The sequence below is a fragment of the Zootermopsis nevadensis genome, unplaced genomic scaffold (genome assembly GCF_977971745.1).
Source record: "Zootermopsis nevadensis isolate Lab colony 2312 unplaced genomic scaffold, Znev_1.0 Znev_ptg000028l, whole genome shotgun sequence".
NCBI lineage: Eukaryota > Metazoa > Arthropoda > Insecta > Blattodea > Termopsidae > Zootermopsis > Zootermopsis nevadensis.
The window spans coordinates 10,829,624-10,855,560 of NW_028259160.1; the positions used below are offsets into that span (position 1 = coordinate 10,829,624).

At 35.3% G+C, this 25,937-nt stretch overlaps 2 protein-coding genes across 3 annotated transcripts in view; one reads left to right on the top strand and one right to left on the bottom strand.

The window, feature by feature from the left end:
* Positions 1–25,731, top strand: part of LOC110834756 (uncharacterized) — a 77,606-nt gene extending 51,875 nt beyond the window's left edge. For both annotated transcript variants that reach the window (XM_022074222.2, XM_022074221.2), the window contains exons 3-7: positions 8,961–9,038; positions 9,270–9,451; positions 13,074–13,272; positions 14,938–15,044; positions 16,197–25,731. In XM_022074222.2, the coding sequence (XP_021929914.1) occupies positions 8,961–9,038; positions 9,270–9,451; positions 13,074–13,272; positions 14,938–15,044; positions 16,197–16,319 (689 nt within the window). In that variant the 3' untranslated portion in view covers positions 16,320–25,731. The remainder of the gene's footprint in view (positions 1–8,960; positions 9,039–9,269; positions 9,452–13,073; positions 13,273–14,937; positions 15,045–16,196) is intronic.
* The window catches only part of LOC110834761 (protein transport protein Sec24C), a 104,066-nt gene that overhangs the window by 76,156 nt on the left and 1,973 nt on the right, over positions 1–25,937 (bottom strand). The window contains exon 3 of the mRNA XM_087357025.1: positions 5,412–5,479. The gene's annotated coding sequence lies outside the window, so the exon portion shown is untranslated. The remainder of the gene's footprint in view (positions 1–5,411; positions 5,480–25,937) is intronic.

The following is a 25,937-nucleotide window of genomic DNA, read 5'->3' on the forward strand; positions in this document are numbered from 1 at the left end:
ATTCACTGAGGTCCAACACTGGGCCGTATAACTAGCAAGTTCAATTAAGTACACACACTCACACATTATTATATAATATTTATTTTAATATTATCGTCGTAACTATAGCTATATCTCCAATTAAGTTAGCTATGCAAACATTTTTTCTAAGTACGACAGAAATTTCCATTTCATTTTCCTCAGAATATGTTATAATATCAAAGGGTTAATTAGAACAGGAAGGTATAAATTTGTCGGAAAAATAACCACTTAGAGAGATGCACTGGTTTAAGACACGATAAAACAAATAGGGAGTAGAAAAACCAGCAGGAATGAAAGTAGGTTAACTTGGTTAGAGTCCAAATAGTCGAGGGAAGTCCTTATGTTCTGACGACGATCGCCTATCCGTTGTTTCCGGGAGATTCCCATATAATCGAGTGCAAAGAGAAAGGAACATTCTGGAACATAGCAGTTTATAAAAGTTCGGTCGAACACCAACAACACACAGACGCCGTTGGCAGTGTGCCCAAGATCGAGAGAGGAACACTTGTTGCAAAAACCCGTTCCATACCTTCAACGTTCCTCATTCGACAATTCAGCCACATACACTGCCTATTATCACGGTTCACGTACCCCTCCTGACAGTTCAGCACAATGCAGCGACTACAATCATCCTTCACATAACCCACCTGCAGAACCGAAAGCCCATTGATTCTCATTCCTACTTGGTACTTAAATCTCGGCTATCCCGACTGAGGTTCTTCGTGGTTTTCCTCACTCCCTCAAGGAACATTCGGCTACTCTCCTGAATTAGGCCACCACCGCTTCCTTCCGCCTTTTTCCAACTCAAGACTCATTAACTGCCCTTTCATACGAGACTATATATTCTGATCTAACGGCGTCGTTAAATAAACAATAGACACACAATCGACATGACGATTCAGCACCATGCACTTACTACCAGTAACATTTAGTAGAATTCTATTTCTCGACTGTGAGTACTGTATTGACATATATTTACGTTAAATTGGGTTTAAATTATTTTTGAGAATGGCCGTGACATTAATACATTAAGTAACTCAATACATATGTAAATTCAGTTACAACAACCTGTGTTGTCTTAATTTAAAGGATGATTCGTTCTACACACGAATAATTATGTATACAGCAATTATGGCTTTATAAACTTTATTTAGTACGTGTGTTTGCTCTGTCAGACTACTGTTGTCCACATACAATTTCAAATTATCATATTTTACGAGCTTATCCCAGACAACAATCCCATATTTATGAAATGCGTACAAACATCGTATTTGCATGCTTTGGTGACACAACGCAACAAGACAAACGATGTGATTCTACAACATGTGCTATTTAAAAAAATGGATAGTAGTATAAATTTTCACGAATTCATACGATGGAAAAATATTTAAAAACAGAAACTCGAAAACGTCAAACAATATTAAAGTTAAAATACTTTGCAGTTTTTCTTCTTCTTAGGTTTCCTCGTCAACAACATGTGATATTTACCTCGTGGAAAAATGTGACAGACAAATAATCATTAATGATGATCAGGCAGGCTTAGCCTACACAATAATAAGATTGCAGAGATTGAGATGATCAATATTAATCTTCGGACAATAAGGCCGCTAGCGAGTCAAGACGAATATACAAGGGACCTCCAGGATACATAGCTACAGAGTTATCGCTACTGTAATCTGCCCGACGTGCTTAAAAACAGAAATCCTATTTTATCTCTATAAAGCACAATGGTAACTGTATGTACCACCTACTTTAATATTCAATAACTTTACATTTTGCACAGCGTATTAATGGATTTCGTATGATTTTCGGAATAAATACAGTTTCCTAACAAACAGCATTACGTAAGTTATGTTTGTAATGGAGACGCGATATGTTTTCTGTGATGTAGGTACTGAATATTTAATTGAGATAAGCTTTGTGTTTCTGAGAGTTAAAGTAGTTCTAGTCGGGTAAAAGTATTCCTACGCCTATGTACGGTGACGTTCATCACTGGAAACTGGAATTTTTGTTTCGTAGTGTATACACGAAAGGCTGAGTAAATAATAGTTTCCGCCACCTTTAATTTAGCAAATAAGGGAGCACTGGTGGAACAAGAGCGAAATACAACGTGTACTGAGAATTGGCTGGGTTGACGCAAGTAAACTGCAGCCTTCAGCATGCAACACACATGGGAATTAATTATGGAGTGGCTCGTGATAAATATTGAAAAACTGTTAACTATATTCCGTAGAACTCCGGTACCGAGCACGCAAATTCACGTGAAGTGTCTCGACATTTTCAATACTACGAAACACCAGTGTCATCTGATCAGCAAAATTTAGAGACGTAGACATAGATGGAAATGTAATATTAAACTGGATCTTAAATAAATGGGATGCGAAGACGGATTAATCCTTTATAGCTTAGTGGGCGTATGTCCCACCGACTTAAGAATAATATTTTACTTACGGTAACAAAAATGTTTCCAAAGAATAGACATAAAGCTCAATGTGAGCTTTTTGTAAAGTTGGGATTACTGTGCCGTTACGAAAAGAAATTATTTTGGTCGACAATCTTCAGTGTGTGCCACCAATATCAAATTAGGTCGAAATCCATCAAGTGCTATATGAATTATGCGGGCAGAGAAGATAGCCGGGCCTAACCTCCGTTACATGAGAGGTGTGTCGCTGTAAGAAAACAAATTATAACGAGTTTAAAATGCGTTGTGATCCCAAATCGGACGAAGCAGTTAAGAGCGCAAAGCTGTAAGCCATGTCGAAACATAGCAATTTACCAATAATTTCAATTTTATTTTTATTAATTCCGTTATAAATTCCGATAAACATAAAATGCACGTAATGTTACTTGCGCTTTCGTAAGAAACTTAATGTAACGTGGACTGGTGAAAGAGGGAACCCTCTTTTTTCGTTCCACTTAGCGTTAGATCTTGAACTGGTTTAAGTGTATTTACTCTCAGGCATATTCTTAAAAATGTATAAGAATTCGAGGATCGAGTACGATAGGTTACAGAAGGCTAAATCGTCGATTCGTATTCTGCATGCACGCACTAAAACTGAAGACGTGGAATCAAAATGTAAAATAACCGTGGCAAATCACACACCTATCTTTAAAGGAAGCAACAGCTGTTGCTGCTTCAAAGAATTCTTGTGCTGCTTCCACTCTGGCCCAATACGAGTTTTGGGCAAGTATCGATTGTGACGCGACCCACTACACATCTACATATCCCTACCCAAAAACATCAAACCTCTCCGTGCTCTGTATTGGAATCACACACATTTCGTTGTTTGTTACAAACAGACTGGATCTCGCAAGAATAAGTCACAAGGCCTACTTAAAATGACTTTCTTAAAATATAATCAAAGGTAAATGAAATTCGTAATTCTTTCTATAAATCAACACTTTTATTGTATACACTGATCAAAACGTTTTGTAACCCATTATAAAATTAATTATAAAGGGCTTGAAACTGGCCCAAATAATAAGAAGTGATTTCCTTCCTCCCTTAAATGTTGTATGAATTTCTGATCGTTAACATGCGCGCTACAACTCCTTCCTTTGTTTGTTATGTAGCTCATCAGTACGTAATTTTCTTTCACATTCTGTTACTTCTACCAAGAAATTACCCGATATTTTATAAACATTAATGTTCATTACCACATTCACAAGAGCCCGTCCTATCCTGAGTCAGATAAATTCGGTCTACATTCTAGCAGCCTATTTCTTTACGAAGAATTGTTTCAATATTATCCTACCATATACGCCTAGACCTATGAAGTGGTTTCTTCCCTTCAGCTTTTCCGACTAGCATTCTGTATACGTCTATTCTATGTGTAAATTTAGGGCCTAATATGTACTTATGGAGCCCGGCTGGGGACTTACATAACCGAGTCCCAGATTTTGTGAAAAGTGGGTTTTCTTTAACACGAAGATATCATAAATATACCTATTATTTTGACCAAACACGTGAAAAAACCCAATATTATTTGATCACTAGCTCTAGATAATATATTTTCCAGGAATCTGTCACCATTCATAATTTCGAGAGTTAAGCTGAACCGGCCTTGAAACGCACGAGACATTCATACATAATTTTATGAAAATCGGATCAAGAATGAGTTTAGTCAACGGCGAAAATACGCACAGTCATTTCCTGACTGAATAAGCAAATTGAGACAAGAATATACGAGGAAGTGCAATACGCCTATTATTCAAAAAACTGTAGACTCAAAGTGTTTTCATGCCGCCACTGAATAGTCGGAAGATGTTAGAAATTTCAGGTAACTCTGACTTATACCTTTTTTGTTCCAGAACTTACCTCCCAGACAGTTCAAGACCTCTTGTGTCTACTTTCACATAAACAACATTTTATATCGTTGGGAATCAGAAAATGCATTTGCAGAAGCGATCTTTTATGAACGCTTGTGGTAAAAGCCTTGCTTTTTCCATCATCGTAAGACACAATTACTGAAAATGCAAAGTAGTAAACCCTGAGGGCAATAAACGGCCTATCATAAAAGTCACACTTAAGTAGATGTTCTCTCAGCGATTTAATGAAACCAAACAAGAAAATATAATATCACTCGTAATTTGATACACAAAATAATAACAGGAGTAAATGTCTCTAGCTTCACAGCAACGCACTTTACCATCTTTATAAGTGCCTGACTTGCATGGATGCCATTAGAATTTCTGCAGCCTGAAGGAACAACAGTGTTGTCAGTCTTTGTCATTTGAAATTTCCAGTCGAAAATGTATTATATTGCCTTATTTCTCAACGACGTTTACAAAGTGCAAAAAGTTTCTCATTTAAGTGCATTTAGACTAATATTTCGTTAGGTCTGCTTTAGTATTTGATGGCAGTTACCTTGAAAACAGTTCAGACCAATTAATATACATTCCTTCACCTACAAGATTGCACGGCGTCACAACTTTTCTTGTCGACATATTCATCGCTGTATTTCAACTCGTTAACGAGGTGTTACGTTCTTCTGTTACATAAGATTACTTAAGCATAAAGACATTAAGGCGTATGGAAAACATGAGATAAAGCTCCGCGTATTCATCTTGGCACTAGATATAAAAGGTCAGCTTCACGCTCTGACCACTTAACCCCCGATGAAAGAACTCCGAGAGCTCACTGGACAACAAGTTTTGGATGTGTCGTGAAGAAAACGCTCTCTTTCCAGGAACCGAAAATCGACCATCTAACATGTGGCTAGTCGCTATACGAATCGAAATATCCTTTCTCATTAAAATAAGAATAATCACGATTTCATAGACCAAAAGAGTGGATTAAAGAGAAGACCGGAATTTATAAAGAAAAAATTAAGATAATTTGGGTTCCATTAAAATGTTATTATTAATTTTGTTTGAAATGAACTACTTACCTATTTTGCTGCAAATCGTAGGGTTGGGAAGTTAATCACAAGTCAAACGACGAAGGGCGGGCGGTGACCTGTAATTATAGAGAAAACAATATTTCAAAAGAAGCACCAGGCTTTTATAAACGAGTATACCTGTAATAGGTATATATGACGTAAAGAAGTCTAACGTGTTTTCAATGGGGCCGATCATTCACTTGTTGCGCTCCTGTTCATATACCTTACATCTGGGGCAAAAATCTTTCGAATACGTCATATTGTGCCAAGCGTTTCAGAGGGCCAGACCACAAAGAAGAATATATAAGCTACAGAACTTACGGTTGCAACTGTTCCTATTTCTGCCTATGAAGATATACATATATAGTAAATCCGACATGACGTTATAAAAATATGACTGTTTACGGCTCTATTTTTTACTCTTTCGTTCGGGCTAAATATTTCTGATTGTGTATGTTTTTGGGTAAGATAGTATTTGAGGCAAACTTGCGACGATAATCCGCCTGGCGATGGCGGTGCGAGAGGGCGGAGCCCAGAGCTGGCATCGCCTGGGTGATCTTCGGGGAAGCTGTGTGCCACTCACAAGAGCAGCGAGACAAATTCGCCACCCGCGTCACCCAGCCACATCTACTGGCATCTTTCATGCAACATCTGACTAAGTCACCTTGAGCCGAGATCAAATTCAAGTTGCTGTGTGTGTTCGAACACGTCATTTAAGCTTTTGAAGTCGAAGATCTTCCAAATAATAATGAATAATTCACGTCGTAACCCCCCCCCCCCCCAAAAAAAAAAAAAAAAAACAGTCTTCATGAAAAAGACAAACGTGTTAATACTGTTTAAGAAAATAATCCCTGTTTACAATGAGAATTATACGAAACCAATAAATGCAAAATACAGAGTTACTGATTGTTAAAGAAGGTGGTACATATAGTTACCATTGATCTTTAAAGGGTAAAAGTAATAAAGAATTTTAGTTTTGTTCTGTAACCTGTTCGTGTCTCAATGTCAGGAGAAATTGTGTACCAAAATCAAAGCATCATTAATCTGTAAGAAATAATATTAACTACTGTATACCACTCACTATCAGGCCTACTTTACACATCATTCAACCAAGATGTAAGTTTCTTGTGGACAAAAAGTACACAGTCACACTTAGGAAAACGTTTTTCGAAAACAGACCAGACATTTTTCACGGTTACATATTTCTGAAGTAAACGATAAAAATAGGTTCTTTGAAGGAATATTTATAATTCTATTAGTATTCACCAGATATGATTTGCGTGATAAAATCAAGGAGTAGAGATAAGCTGGATTTGTAGCCAGCTACCGAAGGATATGAGGAATTCAAGGAAGAGACAAACTTGGGAGACTTAGGGGCGATATTATTAAAACTGGTAGTAAATAAATGGGGTGTGGAGTGGATTCAAACAACTCAAGAGTCCAGTAATTGGCTCTCGTAAGCACGATGTTAACATTGTCGCTCTGTAAAGGACTGGGAGCCTTTTGATCAGCTAAGCAAGTATCAGTTTCTCATCGTGTTATATTATTATCATCGTTAGAGGCAGCAACAGTATGAAACTCATTTGACAGACAGATACGAAAGTATGAGCCGAGAGAACGAATTCTGTGAATGTTTTTCGTACCACAGACACGTCACGAAAATTATTAAATATTCATTGAAACAGGATATTCATAAGAGGCTACCAATGAATGTTGTATGAAGTTCGGCATAAGAATTATGCAGAAAGAAAATGAGGGAGAAAATGTTGGGAAAATATTTTCATAGCTGTACGTAACCATTTTTCCATTCTGTCTTGCGTAAAGTAGGTTATTTATTCTGCTGAAGGAGCGGACGCCACAGATACGCGGGAATTGAGGACGCGAGACTGACTTTCATGAGAGTAGCCTAGAGTAATAATAACCTTAGGCGCATCCTAGAATTTATTTTCCTGAGAAAACATTTACGACCAGAACACGTATTTCACTGAACTATATAGGAATAGGCTATGCTTTTCATGTAGAAGGTAAGAATCTTTACTCAAAATAAAGCAAGAGGGGGAGTTTAACAAAGGGGAATTCGTAAATGTAAAAATTGTAATAACGTGGGCATTTCCTTTTAATTACAACATCTAAATAAGTTGTTGTTTAGCGTTCCTCTATTTTATAAAATCAATCAGTACTGACACTCTTGTACAGAGAATCAAAAAGACGAAAATTATAAAGTAATGAATTTAAGAAAATTGTTGACATCAGCAATTCCAATCCAATTTTTATGACGGACTGCAATGCGTTTGTATTTATAGCCTGATCGACGTTAAGAACACGCCGTTGCTCACTTAGCAAACACAATGCACCGTGTTGTAGGCTAATGCATTTCAACCAGGTATAGTACAGACCACAAGTTAATCGCACAGCCAGTAAAAAAAGAAACCACGTTTTGAAACAAGCCCTTTTAGTTTTATGGCAATATGAGATGAGAGATTTTCTCTTACGTAAAGCAAGTGGAAATACATAATATACCCAAACAATGCCTTGCCGAAGTACTATTCGTTCAATACACACCGAAGCTATGTAAATGTCTGTAGCTTAAACGTATTAAAGCAGTTTCTTTGTTCTTTGCTTCTAAGTCCTAATCCTCCTGTACTCTTTAGAAAACCAGCATTAGCCATTTCTAGCAAACACGCTCTGCATCGATGATGGCCATCTTCTGGGTTGCCCCGCCATGTTGTCTGGTATAAGGTTACCAGCATTTCAGAGGTCCTTGCTGCCTCCATCATCAGGGTGATGTACTTGTGAATAAAATTTTCTACATAAGTGCACTGCCTGTACTTAATTTCATAAAAATCCGTCAAGTAAAAGCCTCGCCGTTTCATATATATGGATGGGCAAAGACGAGCTTCCAAAGTTTCTACGAATGCGCTAATGCACAACAAATAAAGTTACTGGCAATGAAATATCCTTACTGTTATCTGAGCTTACAACCTCATGACATTTCAGATGACCTCATATTATGCACTTCTGTTTAAAAATAATAGGACTTCAAAGCATTCTGTCCATTCACATGTTTGTCCCGCGAGCTATGCATCGTGATTATTTAGAGCGTTGGCTCTACACACTCCCAAACTCAGTGTTGGCTACACTGTTGCAGGAAATTTCCGGCGTTACGAATGAAGACAAATAAAATTAAGGATGTACAAACATATCACAGGTCTGTCTCCTTTCTGTTTAGATACACAGCTGGTGGACCAGAACCCAAAATTCGACGTGATATAGCCATGAGGTATTCCTAAGATGGATGAACTGTTTTCATAAACAACACAAAAGTGATAAATACGTTTCTTGCATAAAAATAAACATCCGTACACCTTAAATTGTCTAGAGGAACTGACCGTGTCATGATAGTCGGTCTCCAGGCTGAGATTTGACCCGGGACTTCCCGAATACGAAACAGGGGTGATAACAATTCGACCGCGACTTTCGGTGGCTTTCCAACGAATTCGATGTCGTCAAGAAAAGGGGCATTCACATTAACCTCTTCTATTTTGTCTTGTGTTGCAGCAGGGACGAATCTAGTGGGGAAATTCACGCAAAGTGTTCGTCGAATAGTTCAGGATGTCAAGGACGAAGGAACTTCAAGTAAGTACTGGAGAAGTAGGAAAAGACGAAAGCCTAATCCTTAACAAATTATAATAACGGTAATGATTTATTTATTCATTGAAAACATATCATACATGTTTGTTGAATTAAATGCTAATGTTACCATCGATTGGCTTGCATCACTATCAGATTCTGAGCTTTTCTAATCGACCCACATATAAAAGTTGTTCACCACTGATTTCTGTCCTAACACGAGTTTCTCCGTTGCAGGCGGGCAATCGAAAGAAGAGGTAATCGAAACAAATGAACGGCTGAGAGCAGTACGCGTACGTCTGGAGGAGAGCTACGAGACTGCAAAGCGGTCGCTGGTAACCCTGATGACCAAATACGCTGACAGCAAGTCAGTGCGGAACGTGTTCCAGAGATACAACCTTCTCAAGGCCATGATCAAGGTAATAATCACAGTCAGGGCGCGAATTAACTACTCTGGCCACACTCGCTTTGGAACATGCCGTCAGGAAGGTCCGATAAAATCAGAAGAGACTGGAAAATATATTAAACATATCGGCTGTCTATGCTGACGATTTTAATTTATTAGGCGAAACGCATGTCATGGAGAAGAACACGTAAACACAGGTGCCTACATAAACGCTAATACGGGGGTTCGTCTAGAATTTGACAGAGGCAATATCAGTAGTTGGCTCATGTCTCGTCATTATAATGCCGGACAGGTATTACGTCCTTCGAAAAAATTGGCGAATTTGAAACATTGGTGAACTACACAAATCAAAACTGAGCTCGTAAAGTGTTAAAAGCAGATTCAATAAGAGGAAAGCTTGCTACCATTCAACCTCCCGTGTCCTGTGGTGCAATTGACCTAAACGGAATGTTATCCTACCTTATTTTTCTTGCTGTTTTGTAAAACACAGTCTCTTGTTTCAAGAGAAGAACAGAGCCATGACTGGCCAATCACCGTGGCCTAAACCATCTACTTCCCAACATCCCCCCATTTCAACCCTAATTATGGACGTAGTATGTTCTGCTAGAACGTTGGTACACAGCCAAATTACTACACGATGCGACATCTCAGATCATCAGTATTCACATCGCCGTTAAAACATAAAACATATAATGGTGGGCTTCGTCATTAGCGGTGTTGGATATTTGGGTTCTTTTACTACAGTGTATTTAGCAACTCTTGCGGTTTCCTTCTAAAGGCTTCACGATGTTAAAATCCTTTATTAGGAACATGATGACAGCGTTGCTCTTAATGTCTGAAGAGCTTTCTCGTGTATACACAAAACCAAGGGAAAGTGACCTCTCCTGTTCTATTCAGAGAATGGTCCATAAAACCATCATATACTCTCTACCCCTGTTTACCTCCGTTATTTCAGTATACAAACGACATACAGGCTGTTAGTAAAATACTCCACAGCGCCAAACAGATGACATTCGTAACATGGCCTAATTCGTGTCTCGACCAAAAACGGATACCGGTTTTGTCGCGGACTGGACCAGGCAGGAAGCGTCATTAAAATCTACCGGCAGTAATGGAAACAGCATGTTTCTACCAGACACACAAACCAAAATCACTGCTGAATCTATGTATGGCGCACTGCATTAACGCTTTTATCCGTTTAGAGTTTCGTAAATCAAGCAGCAACACATATTAAAATTTTCGCTAAAATATAGGAACAATAATAATGCATTTGTATTTTAAATTAAATACTTAACAGTGAAGTTCATACTTACACTAACTAACTAAGACAAAAACAATAACACATTATTATAATAATTATTATTATTATTCATTCAATTAAAATTAAATCGTTGCGATTTCATTGCGGCCACCGACAATCGTCTTTTACAGATTAATATTGACAGAAACCTCTGACTGTCTACAAGTTTCCGAAGAAACAGTATTCGTAACTACATGTGTTTGTGTGCCCCAGGGCTAATCAGTTAATTATCATCGACATAATTTGAACATCATGTTGATGAAGTCGATCATATTGTTACTCAATAACAATAATAACAATGATTAAAATAAAACTAAATCCAAGACAAAAATAAAGCATAACGATACCGCGGCTAATTAATCCTCCGACAATGAGGCAAACTTCGTACAAATTATTTGGGAACAACAAATGAAAAGAAATTAAGAGTAGATTAAGTTAGGGAAGTTATTAATTCAGTTCAATATATTTTGTCTTCTATCTAAAAACGTAAAATAAAAATATAATTTAACATGTTATTTTGTATGGACATGAAACTTGGTTTCTCACCTCCTCCCCGCCTCTAAATGGAATAACATAAACTGCGGGCTTAGCAAAAATTGTTTTAGGACACCGTGGTTACAAATCTTTCGGCGGAATCAGCTACCTCAAACTTTTGGGTAGTAGTAGTGAGAAATACTTGGGTGTGGAAGGGTAGGAAGTACTGATGATCGGGGCAAGAAGAGAAGGAATATAGACCCTGAAGCTGGAGGCAGAGGTTTCATCCGAACCGTTGCCAACCACCTACAAGTCTATATGGTGCCACAAGACCACAACGTCAACTCTCGCATCCGTGAAAACCTCAAATCTCATATCGATTGAGATGTCTGGGAACAATCTTTGGACTTAAAAAAGAGGAAGTACAAAGAAGCAGTAAACACTACATGAGCAGGTTCATAATTTGTACTCGTTACCAAGCAGTACGTGAATCGGGGTGATTAAATCAAGAAGGACGAGTTGCGCATTAGAAATACACACATAAATAACTGTAGCCGGAATACCTGGTGAGAAAAATAACTCGTGACGCCTTACTTAGATCGGAAGACATTAAAATGGGTCTCAAAGAAATTCGGTACAAGGGTGTGAACTGGACTCATGTAGCATCGGAAAGCGACCAATGGTAAACTCTTGCAAAGAAGACAATGAAAATACAAGCTATTAGTTTTTCAATAAAGATTCTACTCCATAGAATCAGAGGGCATAGACAAACGTATAGAGTTTTCCAATATTCCTTTAAAACATTGACGCAAGCTGAAGAAATCACAAGACTACTTCAAGTAAAACACAAGCTCGAAACGGAGGCATGATTAGTATGAATCACATCTGTAGAATTTTGTGATTCTATCTCAACTCTCCGAAGACACACAGTCGCCGTGCTGGTGCAGCAACTTCTCTGGCACTCCTGTCAAGCGGATAGTTTGAACACAACGTTGCAGGCGCTCGCAAAGACCTTCAACAACTACCTCCCTAGCAAACATTATTTCACTGTTTTTGTCAAACTTAAAAGTTAAAGTCGCCACAGAAAACACCAATGAACACAACCCTGAGTTTATCCAACCCAGTTCGCAACACACAACCCATTTCTGCAAGATCTATTATTATAGCATCTTTCCATTTACGTGCCGGTATTCGAAATTGTCTCTTTACAGGAAGTTCCCTAACTGAAATTATGTACGCACGTCTTTTTTCCCCACCAATGCAACATATTCACCTGTGTTAATGCAAACTTTTTATACTGCAGTTCCAAACTTTGGTCCTACGCGACGATAACCTCGATCTATAGGCCTCAGCGGCAGGAATCTGTTCCTTGCACACATCTTCCAGTCTTGTATTTACAGGGAATCAGTCTTTACGGTCTGGGATAGCAGGCTCATCCGTAAGTCTTTCGCGTTAAACGTCCATCAGTTTACAACAAAATCTAATTGCAGCACTTGCCTCAAGGGCGTTGTGATTTTAAACTGGACATAAAATATTAAAAGAAATCTTTAAAAAAATAGGGTGTGCACTGGAATAACCATCCGACGTAAGGGTCTATGGGTTGGCTGTTGTCAAAATGGTAATGTGCCCTTGAGTTCCATGTAAGGTGAACATTTCAGAGACTATCAGCTTCTTAATGTAGTACTGTCGTTCGAAGTTCGAAAATTTTGTAAATCACCTACACGACCACACGGAGTTACAATACAAAAGATCATAATTCACATCTTCGCCACCGTGAGAACCTCAGATAGCAAAATGTACTACTATTTTCGAAAATATCTTGAAAGGTACTTTCAGTTTATATTGACTTCTCTGTCTGCAGGAAGTGATTCGTTTGGAGACCCAATACTGGACTCTAGTGGACATTCCGAAACAGGAGAAGCAAGAAACAGTGCCAGCCTTTGTTCTACGTGCGTGTGCCATTATGGAGAAAACGCAGAAGTCCGGGGAGGGTGTGAAGACGTCAGCAAAACTTGCGGAAGAAGCAGAGAACCGGCGAGAGAGGATAGATCGACTTGAGAGTGAGTAGGTTTAGTAGGAAGGCGAAGAAGCAGTTGACAGACTATAGTGAGAAGAATATAACAGAAGAATGGAATGTACATGACTGGGAGACAAGACATGTTAAACCAGGGGCACGCTGAAGTACGACGAAAAATAAAATAGTCCAATTTAATTCATGATCACATCTTATCACCATAATGCACACTGAATCCTAAAGACAGCTAATAAATTATTCCAGAATGTGCCAAAGTTCCAATCTTTATGGTGGCTGATAGAAAATTATTATAAATTCATTAAACGTAAATTCACAAAACAGTATTCAAAATTTAAGAAAAGTAATGCATAGCTTTTCAGAGTCAAAAAAGTAACCATTACAATTGTAATTATGATTACAATTATGGATAAAAACAATGTTCATAAGCTAGACTTCATTGTGGAGTAATCCTGCCTAATGCCCAGAACATTCTGATCTCTTGAAAATAAAGATCAAAATCAGGCAATGAGCATGCCTGCCTTTGTCCATGAGGATGGATCATAATTATGTGACTCTGTTTAGTCTCAGCCAACTTCCTGCGAGGTAAAACCTCACATTCACAAGGGATGTTTCTTCTTCCGTATGACATTTACAACAAACAAGAATACTCAAAACCTAAATTTGGCATAAATTGTTTAACACTTTAAAACACTGTAGTAACTATATGTATCACATGCTTTAAAATTTTATAACTCTGCATTTTAAATATAGATTGTATTTATGTTTCTTTTTTAAAAATCTCAGAATATACAGGGATTATTTTCATAAACAGCACTGAACAACTGATCTTTCTAACAGAGACATGTGTTTTCTTGGGAAGTATGAATTGAACTTTTAAATATTATTCAGATGAACTCATACTTCCAACTGGGATAATGGGAACATCCCGTTCTTCAAGTGCCTGAGCACTGCGGGTCCCAATTTTCCGTTGCCTTGATCTATAGACATTCGGTAGGACTCCTTGGACGAGGGATCGGCCAATCGCAAGGCCTCTACCTGTACACAGGACAGCACAACACAGAAAGACGAGAACAAACATCCATGGCTTGAGTGGGATTCGAACCCACGGTCCCAGCGACCAAGTGGCACAAGGTCCACGCCTCAGACCGCATGGCCACTACCCCTGCTCATGCTTCCAAAGGATTAATTATTCTAGAAGAAAATAAACATGCATTTCCCTAATAGGAACATCCATTGAGTCCAGTATTTATAGTTCCTTCCATTCTTTCACACATATTGTAATATTTTCATCAATATAAGAAACCCTACAACAAACCTAAACTTGGAAATATACCTAAAAGATACAATTAACAATAAACACTAGCCAACTGACATTAGACATATAGGTTTTGATACAAGCAAGAAATGCTGCAGCAATGATGATGATGATAGTAATAATTCTCACTTCAGTCCCTTGATATTAGTGTGCTGCCTCAACAGTCATATCGCCATTTACAAATACAACACAAAACAGAACAAACAAAATTAGATAATTATATTGAACAAAAGCTAATCCACAGAAGCTACTAGTAAAGAACAATAATATTGTAAAAGATAGCCTAAAATATAACTTAGCAAGAATAACTCACTAAATATGTCATTATCCCTACATAAATAATAACAAAAGCGAGATGAATGTTACTTGTTGCAGACATGACGATCCTACAGATTGAGAGTGAGAACACACAGATGACCAATGACCTCTACCGCCTACTGAAGAAGTACTCTGGTCTGAGGAACCTAATCCGAGAACTAAAGGTATGCTACTATAACTGGTACAGATCTTACTGCAAGCTTTACCTGTATAAAGTCTGCATGCTTTATGATACTTTAGCTGTGATAACTTCATGGACCTCATTCTGCCAAATTTCCTAAATAGAAATTAAGTTCATAAGATCATTCCAGCTATGTGAATCCATAACTTTTAACCAAAGGACGAAAAATTAAAATTTATATTTACTATATGAAGTTACACTATGAGGCCTGCTACTTCTTTATGATGTGGACTTGGTATCCCAGCCAATCCCCAAAATGGTAGCCATCTTATTTCTAAACTACTCATATGTTGTCAAAAAGATTAAAACTACTCCAGGATGAAAAACTACTGAGCATCTACTGCAGACACATTTTTTAAATTTCATAATTGCCTACCAAAGTATTATCTACTCATATAGAAATGTTATAATTGTCAGCATACAAGTAACAGATCAATATAGAACATTTTAATAAATTTAAAGATCCAGTTCATGAATGGCATTCAGACCCACTGATAAACTACTTTCATTATAACTAGATGAGCTCACAGTAGCCAGAGTATGTGCCCCTTTAAATAATATTTTGGTTCCTATTCTATGATAATTCAACATAGGAAGAAATTCTCACAGTTCTGCCATTAAAAAGAAAAATTAGAAACAAAGATATTTATCAAACCTTCAAAACATAGGTTTTTGAAAGCAAACTTTCTTTAAAAAGCTTGTGTGGGTCACAACCAATGGAGCAAATGTCTGCAATTGTAGTTTGTAGAAACAATTTTACAGACTCCATGCAAGAAAGCTGCATTGTTCATTTACCACATTCATAATATATCATTGCACTATCCACTAGGAAACTGCAAAAAACTTATATCTTTTTGTCATAAAAAGGGTAAGTAATTAAATTCCATCCATTCTACAGGCTTACAATATAAGCTTTTCAAAGCTCTCCTACAAGTTCTCAGAAATCACTTTAAACTATGCTTTGTTATACAATGAATGCACAGTACACAGTAGCCTAAGTTATTTATATAACAAACAAGTCTTAGTAGCTTGTTTTGATTTCCTGAATCTTCTGTATCATTTATGACACATAAAGAGACCTCCTCAAACCCATGTGTTAAGGAAATAAATGTTAAAAAATATTGCTTTCTTTCAGACAGAGTACATGAATTCGAAGGTGTACCCAATCTTCCCTCGTTACACCATTCTCAAAGACATGATCAAGGATATAATGCACAATCCTGACTATATGGAGGTATGTCATGAGCTGGGTGATTAGTCCTGCTAGAAGCTCGGTCACTTTAGGATGCATCAAGCAGTTTCATCAGCCCAAAACTTACCAGTCCCCACATTACTGTCGAGCTGACAGAGGAAACCATGATATGACAATGCTATTTAAACATGATTTTTGTATAATATTGTAACAATGTTACATCACCACCTTCACTTTACAAACATGTCACGTAATTCACCATGATATACCCCACGCTAATACATCAAATCGTGACTTTCTCATCAAATCAAAAATCAAAAACTGTCAGAATTTGTGTGATGTGCATATAAGATGACTGATTTTCTCTAAATTTGATTAAAATTCATTAAAGCAATGCATTAAGAAAAAAACTGCTTAACAGCTGATTTACAAATTTTGCTAAAAGTATTATCCACCTAGTACTCAATAAAAAGTAATCACAAATGTGGTAAAAATTAAATGCAAATCAAAATAACCTGTAGCATACATTCAATTAACCAAACAAGAACTTAACGAAAATTTATGCCTCAAAATACTGAAAATGTAACACAAAATTTTGAAAAGTGCACTAAAAATTCATAAATTTAGATTCACTATATAACTTCAACATAATTCGATAAAGTACTTTAAGTTAAACTACACAATCTGGACTCATCACTGTGTTCTGGAAGATTAGAAGTTTCAATATATGTGCAATGATGAAATATAAATAAATTAAGAACATGAATATTATTTTAGACACCAAAACAAAATAAGTTTGACCAGCAGTTAACAAAAAAGTTATAAAAATCATAAGATCAAATAAAATTAGACTTGTTCTTACTTCAATACAACATGCACAATCACAGATGTCTTCATCAAGTTCTTCAAACACAATTACCACATTCGGACTACAACTACATTTTGACATTAAACATTACACAAAACAGAATAAAAGGGCAACCAACATTTTCAAAAAAACAGGTAAATGAAATGATAAGTTCTAGATCTCTCCACATATCATCTCTTGTAATCAGCAATGACCTTCCAACACAGGCAAGCACAATGTATTTAACTATAAAACAATCATAAAATGCCTGTGTGAAAGGCCCATTTCAATATAAAAAAATGAATGCACACTATATGTTATTTTCTGTTCATGCCTATGTTGCTAATAAAGATACATAAGAGGACTGGTAAGTTTTGGGTTGTACATGGTGTCTTGAGTCATCACTGGCAATATCAGTTGTCATTATAACCACCACCCTCATCATTGTTACTGCGGACCTAAAGTAATCGTGCTGGAACAAGGCTGTATTGTTAACAACTACACGCTTATTAATTTATTTAAATATAAAATAAACAAATTACATAATGTAAATGAAACCATCCAAGGTGGAATATGTCAATTGAAATCCATAGGATTAAAATTTTAAAATGTAATTGGTTTGTACAGTAAGGTCAGCTCTTTCAAATACATGAAACTGGCATCATTATTAGAACAAAACTGTCTCAAAACTCAATTACCTTATTGATCCCTGCATCTCTGAAATACAAACATAAAATTCCTGTCTTTAATAACCTGTAGTTTCACTGAATAATCCTATATAGCAAATTGATAATGGCAAAAGTGAAAGGAAATACAATTTATTCGTCAATTTCTCACACAACAATATATAAAAGAAAAACATATCACTTCAACTGCATATCCTTTGTTTTATTCATAAGGCCAGTTATATCTTTTGTGAAGTTTATCAAGTAGCAATAAGATGTGCCTGAAACAATGTGTGGCAATTTATATAATGACATCTTTTTTTGTGAAGACATAAAAACAAAAATGATGACTATTCACACTTCACACTTCATTTGAGATAGAACCCGTTTGGTGGCTACTGATAATATTCTTCAGATGGGTTGGATTAATGTGTGTGTGCGCGCGCTCGTTCACACATGTGTACATGTGAGAGAAATTGCTTCCAAACTGAAGGAATACCATAATCAATGTTTAACAAATTTTTAAGAAACCGCATGGTACTTGAGAATGGACTCTTTATTACCATAAAGAAATAAGAAACTTTCTCATAATCAAATGTAAAATTGTAAGATTTCTTCATAAATTCACTTAAAACATCAGCAAAGTTAGCTCTCCACATAAAAACATAATATAATGTAAAAATTTGAATCATATTTAATATGTTAAAGTACTGCAATTTTCTATTTACCTATGAAAGATAAAATAATTTCAAAGCCATGAAAGCATATTAATATAAATTTTAATAACTTTAGAACAAACTGTAACAAAAACCATTATTACAAATTACTGTTGTGGACTTCTGCTCATTAATTCACAAAATCAATTTTTCCCAGGAAAGTGTGATGAACAATATCAATGATAATTTGTCACCAATTTGGATAGTGTATGTGAAAACAAGATATCTTGCAAGAAGTGTTGTGTGTGGCCCAAAATAATGTCATTCTTTTTCAATTTTATGCTACAGAAAATATTTTTACTGATTAATAATTTTACACAATTTAACATTAATTATAATCAATCAACTGTGGGGCAGGAAATATGATGACAGTTCCACTTTCAATGAGTGAGATTCAATACAAACCAATTATATATTTGTTCAATAGATATGTTTTATAAATTGAGGATTGTTTTGCATAGTAAAACTCCCTTTCATAAACTGTTTTGTGACGAAGGTAAATCAGGATGCTCTGTAATGAAGTATATGATATTTTGAACAATGTTTGGTAATGATAAAGCACGACACATAAATCTGATGCCAAAATACTGACACCAGCATTGAAATTCCTTACATTAAAATGTTCTGTAGGAACCCAAAGAAACATCAAAATGTACTGGAACAGCTGGTGAACCATCCCATTTCAAACCAAATAAGGTGTTCTTCATTCAAACTAGAGCATGAAGAACACATTAAAATCAATAAATGATCATTATCCAAACTACTATAAATTTCCCATGTACTGCATTTAATGGATACCACAAAGATAATGTTTCAATGAAAATTATACATCTTAATAACACCCATTAATTTAAAATAAGTGCTCTTGACAGACAACTATGGTTTGCCAACAAAGAAAAAGTTTAAACACTGATGCCAGCTTCTCCACATGGTTCTCCTACTCACTCCAGTACAATCACTATTTGCTGATGCAACTTACACCCTTTTAAAGTATAAGGACAATTGGCAATGCAATTGAAAATAACAGATATACAAAATTTACATTAGTAACAAAGTTCTTAAGGCAGCCTGATACCTTCAGAAACAGTGAAACAAAAACCATAGATACAACACCTTTTCCTCAAAAATAAAAAGTAAAGTGAATATGAGTGGAAATAATAAAATGTTACGATTAGTGTGATGTTGGTTTCAATCTTCTGTGGCTGTTGTCCTTTCTAAACAAATATCTTTATTCTACTCGTATAACAAGAAGCTGTTCATGCTGTTAAATGTGTCTTTGTGTCTCCAAAAAGTCTGTGGAAATGTGTGTAACTCCTTGTTTGTCTTGTCATTATAAATGTGACAGGGATGTATGTAAGAAAAAAGTCTATGCCTAAACACAAGAAAATGTTTGTTAAAACTGTTTCAGTTCTGTATTACCAGGAGTTATTTTTGCAAGTTGTATCAAAACGAATGTGTGTGAACTGGTTACATTTACCTTCAAAAGAACAACATATCCAAATCTCCTATTTATACATTTTAAATTTCCAAGTAAATAACTACTTAAAAACAAAAATGCCATTTTTAAAGTATATATATAAAAACAAACTTGCTACAGTATTCTCTCATTTAAAAGAGAGACAAATGCTTCTGTTTTGTAATTTGCAGCAGCCAGGTACAGAATGTGAGAGGTTAAGGTTGGTGTGGTTTTCTGTTACCCCACGAGCATCCAGGTGTTCTGAGAGAATTTGTGTGAAAACAGTGCTGTAAGCCCATAAAGGGGGAACATGATGTAAAAACCCTAAATAATATACGAAACTTCTTTTTATTGCTTTAATATATATGTCACAAATTGGCCAGGCAGAATACAGGCTGTATTAGTGTGATGACAAGCAAACAGAATGAGGAAAGCAGCAATTTCTTAAATGTAAATTACAAATTTAAAATTTTTAAATATTATTAATTGCTCATCTTCACACAACAATAATGGATAAATAAATTTATGCACGTACTCATTTAACATAATCCAACAGTGATATATGTTTCAAACTAAATTTTCCATTTTCAAGCCTTAATATCTGAGAAAACTATTTGTTGTGAGCATCACAGTGGTGTTAAAATATCAGGCACAGAATATTATGACTTTGTACATATGATAAGATTGTTAAAAATTGCGAGATTAACATTTAAAATGTGCTCACATTCCATATTTTCCATTCATTATGTCTTTTGTTGATGCTAAATCTGTAGAACTGGCAGCATTGTTCAAGTGACAGGTTAAAGTAACAAGTGACAGTTCTGCCAGGTTCTACAAATCAGCACCAACAAAAGACATTATGTATTAGCATTTCAGTCAATGAGACCAATTTTAAAGCATATTCATCCGTGCACTGATGTTATGTGGGAGCAAATGGAAATACTAATTATAGTTTGAATTAAAATACTACAACATAAAAAATTCAGATCTGTAATGCCTTTTTTATTTATTATTTAACAATGCTATCAGTAGTTCGAACTATACAGCATCAAAATTGTAGGATGATTAAAGGATGTGGAAGGGAGTGGTTGTGGCCTAATTTAAGGCACTGTCCTGTCGTCTGTCTGGAAGAACTGAGTGAAACCACAAAAACCTCATTCAGAGCCAAAATGTGAACATGGGACCTCCAAAATATGAAGCAGCTAGCCACTCAAATACAATGTTTGATTATGATTAGTATCATCAGTGCTTTAACTTCATGGAGTATAAATGTAAATTTTATATATCAAAACACAAATTCTCTCTTCACACCTGGTTGTACACTTAAATATATCTATGTGTTAGAAGAAAGATACACAACAAATGACTCTCCCTGATGTCTTCTACTTTCCTTTGTACTGTGGTATTTGGCTGTGAGTGGCTATATTCAAGTATGTTCCTTTGATATCTGCCTTCTCCTCCCCATATGTACATTGTGCTTTATAACTTAATATGAGACCAACAGATGTAAACCTTGCAGAACAAATCCACAAATTCACATATGCACTAAGCCAAACATATGCTGGCAACATTGTTCTCTCTGAAACATTAATAGCCCTACTGTATAGAAAACAAGGTAAAGGTTTCTCTTTCACTCAAGTTTGCATGTACTGTGGTAATACAGGACATTGGTATGAGAATGATGTGAATATGATTAAAATATTATCACTGTGAAGATGGCTGATAATAATCTATGTAGTTAGAAGGATAATAAGGTAACATTTTATACTGCCACCAAGCCTCTTTTTGCTTTAAAACATGAAAGATACTAGTTGAATAGTTTTTGAGATATAAAATATTAAGTCTGGCAGAACTGCCATATTACTTCACTTTCTCAACATATCTAATACTTAAATGTCTCCCACAGTTTACATTAAAATAAAGCCAGTAAATAAAAATTAGCCGATACCATGAATTTCAATTTTTCAATATGATGATGCCTCTATGGATAAGTACTTAAAAATGGGAATGAGTAAATGCATCTTGATGATTCCTTTGGGTAAGCAAATTTTGGTTGTTACTGTGTTAACAAAAATCAGTGACAGTTTTAAGATGCAACTAGTATATGTGTTTCCAGAATATTATTACACAGACACATATTATTTGTTCAAGCTCATGTCAAGGAGCAGTCATAGGCTGAGCTTGAAATGAGTTTCAGAAATGCAGAAACACTCTTGATGAAACAATGAGGACAAATGGATTAATTATAGGAATACTGAATACTACTACCAAAAATCTTGAATTCCACTAGCAGAGAACTGATACAAAAGTGTAATGTTTTTTGTATTCCTTTAAATTTATCAACTGTGGCCCATGTACTGCATCATTATACCAACATTTTTTGAGTACAAGTAGATAAAATGAAATAAAACCAGACCTGATCAATATACAGAGTAGTTTCAGAAATGAAGTTCAGCTCTCTGAAAACACCTTCAGTTGGACTAATATCTTACTATCTGGAAATTGGACTTTGGTACTAATTATCTATGCAATTTACTCAGCACCCCTTTATACATAACATAATCACATAATAAAAGAACTTATTCTCTTTATCCATCAAACTTTTAATGTTAAGAAATTGAAAGCACATGTCTACCTGCATGTTCAGTACATCTACTTGTTCAGAAGGCATAACTATTGTAAAACAATATTACCACCAAAGTGATATAGTGTTAGTATTTGAAACACTGAGGAATGGCTTAATAACTGTTGTAAAGTTATCATTGCAGTCAAAACATTAGCTTCAACATTTAACACAATAGAATACTATACAATATTAAAAGGTGTGAAAACAGTTGTATGTAATATTACATTTTTAAGATAGCACAAAGAGCTTTGGTTTATGAAGTTCCAAATTGTATGTCACACTGTTGTGTGCATGTGTTGTGTGTGTGATGAAGCTCACAAGCCACAGATGCCTGGTTTCATTAAAATTGTGGCACACATTGTGGATAAATACCAGCTACTTTAGGTTACATTCAAATTTATTCCACAACTTCTGTTTTAAACTCAAAATAGAAACATACATTTTAAGTTTTAAACTAGAATTAAATAGGTTTATGACATACTATTTATATGATAAGTTTAAACTGGAAATCATCTGCTGGAGGTATGGACAATTCTTGTAATGGAGTTTATACTGGGGGGTTGGAAATTTGTGAAGAACATAACAAGTATTGATTAATATTACTCTGAATCGAAGAAATTACAATTACAATTGTTCTTTAATAAATACTAAACAAAATATTGAAATTTCATACTTTTGTCAACTGTGTGCTGTACTTGTGGCAGAAACATGTGCAAAATGCTGTTCGACTGTTTGCAAAGCTAATTATGATGAGGTTAAAAATAACCTAACAGTACCAAATTTAAAATCGCTGAAGCACTTTCAGTGGTTTATCCCCCCCCCCCCCCCACACACACACACACACACAGACCCAAATAATAAATTTCATAAAAATTTGTTGAGTAGTTTCAGATAGGAAACCTGTAGATGGAACCTCCCTACATGCTTTCCTTTGTGCACTTCATGCAAAATAAAATTCCAGAACCAGATATTCATGAAAAAAATATTTATATTACTGTAATATAATTTATTAATTGTAAACTTTCATAAAACGACATCCATGTACCTCTATTGTAGTAACATTTTCTGCTGGCATATAAACATAAAATAACAATAACCAACTGTCTGGGGAGAAGGCTATACCAATATATATCTTAAATGGGCTTTCACTGCATAAATAGATGTTACATATATCTTAACTTTGCTCTGTACGGATGTGTTCAAACACCTGAATGATACAGTGTTGATATTTGTACTATAGCAAAATTAAAAGCCTAAACAATATATATACATATATAGTGCTCTAATTGCAAAACTCTGTGTGTGATTACTTGTGTAAGAACATGGTTCACTCTCTGAATCATGTTGTAAATTCTTCCAAATGTAAATACTTTACTGTGTTGCTTCTCTTAACAGTTATCAAACCAAGAAGAAAGTAATAATCAAAATTTGGAAGGCCACATATGAAAATAAACTATAAAATCAAATTATTACATTACCTAGTTCATGAAAAAAGACATTACTAACAAGAAAAATGTATTACTTAGACCCAACAGAACATTTACTGAAAGAATTACAATTAATTTTACTTACTGCTGGCATTAGAAACAGATTATTATAACTGTTCTTACTTTGCATGTTGTAATGTGAGTAGTATGCTCCATACATTTGGTACTATTAAAACCATGCATACTGACAGGGTGACCATCCTTCCATGTTAAAATTACAGGTTTCAGTCATACATTTTATTAACTGACTTTGATTTTTCATAGTCTATTCCAAATTCAGTTTGAGGTTTTACAACACTTCTCTTCAAAGTCATTAGCTTTTTTCAAAGTCTACAATTAATTAATGCATTGCATATAATTTTACCCCCCCTCCTTCATCCTGCATATTTTCTGAATATAAAAGGTATCTACTATACACAAATTCATACTATTGATCCCCGGCAATGTCATCTAAGCACAATATAAAACTGGCCCCAAGAACGTTGAATAATACTTCTGTATAAATCTGATATAAGTCAAGAGTCACATTATATCACTGAACATATTCATTATTTTATTAAGAAAGACAGGATACTGGTATCGACACTTTCATGTGCCTATCATCCATCTGTGTCTATCCACCCTAACAACTTTTGAACCAACAAACAGATTTTCATGAAACTCAATAGAAATATCATTCCACTGAACTCCATCCACTATCATACATTTTGTTTGCCTACCATCAACAACACCAACATGACAGGCTAAGTGAACTTGTGTGATGGACACAACACTAGCGTCACTTAATGCAGGCTTCTTAAATTCTCTTCTTCCTAAGACATTTTCACTTTGTGTGAATCATTTGCATATACATTTTTTAAATACTTACTACTTTTGTTTTGGTAACTTTTATACTGTTAAATAAAACAACAGATGTACATTTAGCTTTTGTTTCACAATCATAACTAATGAATCATTTGAGCTAGTAATGTGAAATTTGGTGTGGAAATTAAATCATAAACATACCTACATATGATATATGAAATACTGGTTATACATTAGCAATTACATACATCACAACAATCTGAAACAATGAGCTGAATTCTGACAAATTAAACACAAATAGATACTGTACTGCTGGAAAATATTCACAGTAATAAATAACTAAATAATAATTACAGTTTCAGCCTCAATCCAGACAACAGAGAATTATGTACTAATGTATGGAACCATAGCATGGAAGAAATGTTCCATGTATTGCATAGTCCCATGAAACAAGAGCTGGGTGGTCACCCTAATGAGAAACCATTCTTATTCAAGTGGTATTAAACATAATATGAATAAATTCAAAGAAATGAGCATGCCAAAACTAATTGACACTAGCTGGCGAAACAAGTGAGATTATGGACTGCATAATACTTTTAGCACCAATATTACGTTCCTCTGAAGTATTTTAATCTTTCACAAATGGGAACAACATAAAGTGAAAAAAGGGCCTACGTATATGTCGACAGTGCAAAAGTAAAGTTTGTTCACATGATCATAAGTCCCCGAGAATGTCATACTTTATGCAAACTGCCAAAATGCATAATTTGAAGCATATTTTGTGTATGGTATGTAAGGATATTTCATTTTGTATATGCATAATTTTCAGACATCACCACAATTGATTTGTTAATAAAAATGAATTTTATGTAATAAATCTGTAATTTCCTTAGCAACAAAGAAACAGCTAATGACATGTGCACAAAATATTTCCATTACAGTGTGAAGTAATGTTTTCTCCCTTATTTGTATACTTGATTCTTCAGAATTCATCTTCTGAGATGTATTTGGTTAGAATTATCAATTTCCACTAGTAAACAATTGTAAAGGATAAATACATCAAACACATAAATAGGGGTGCAG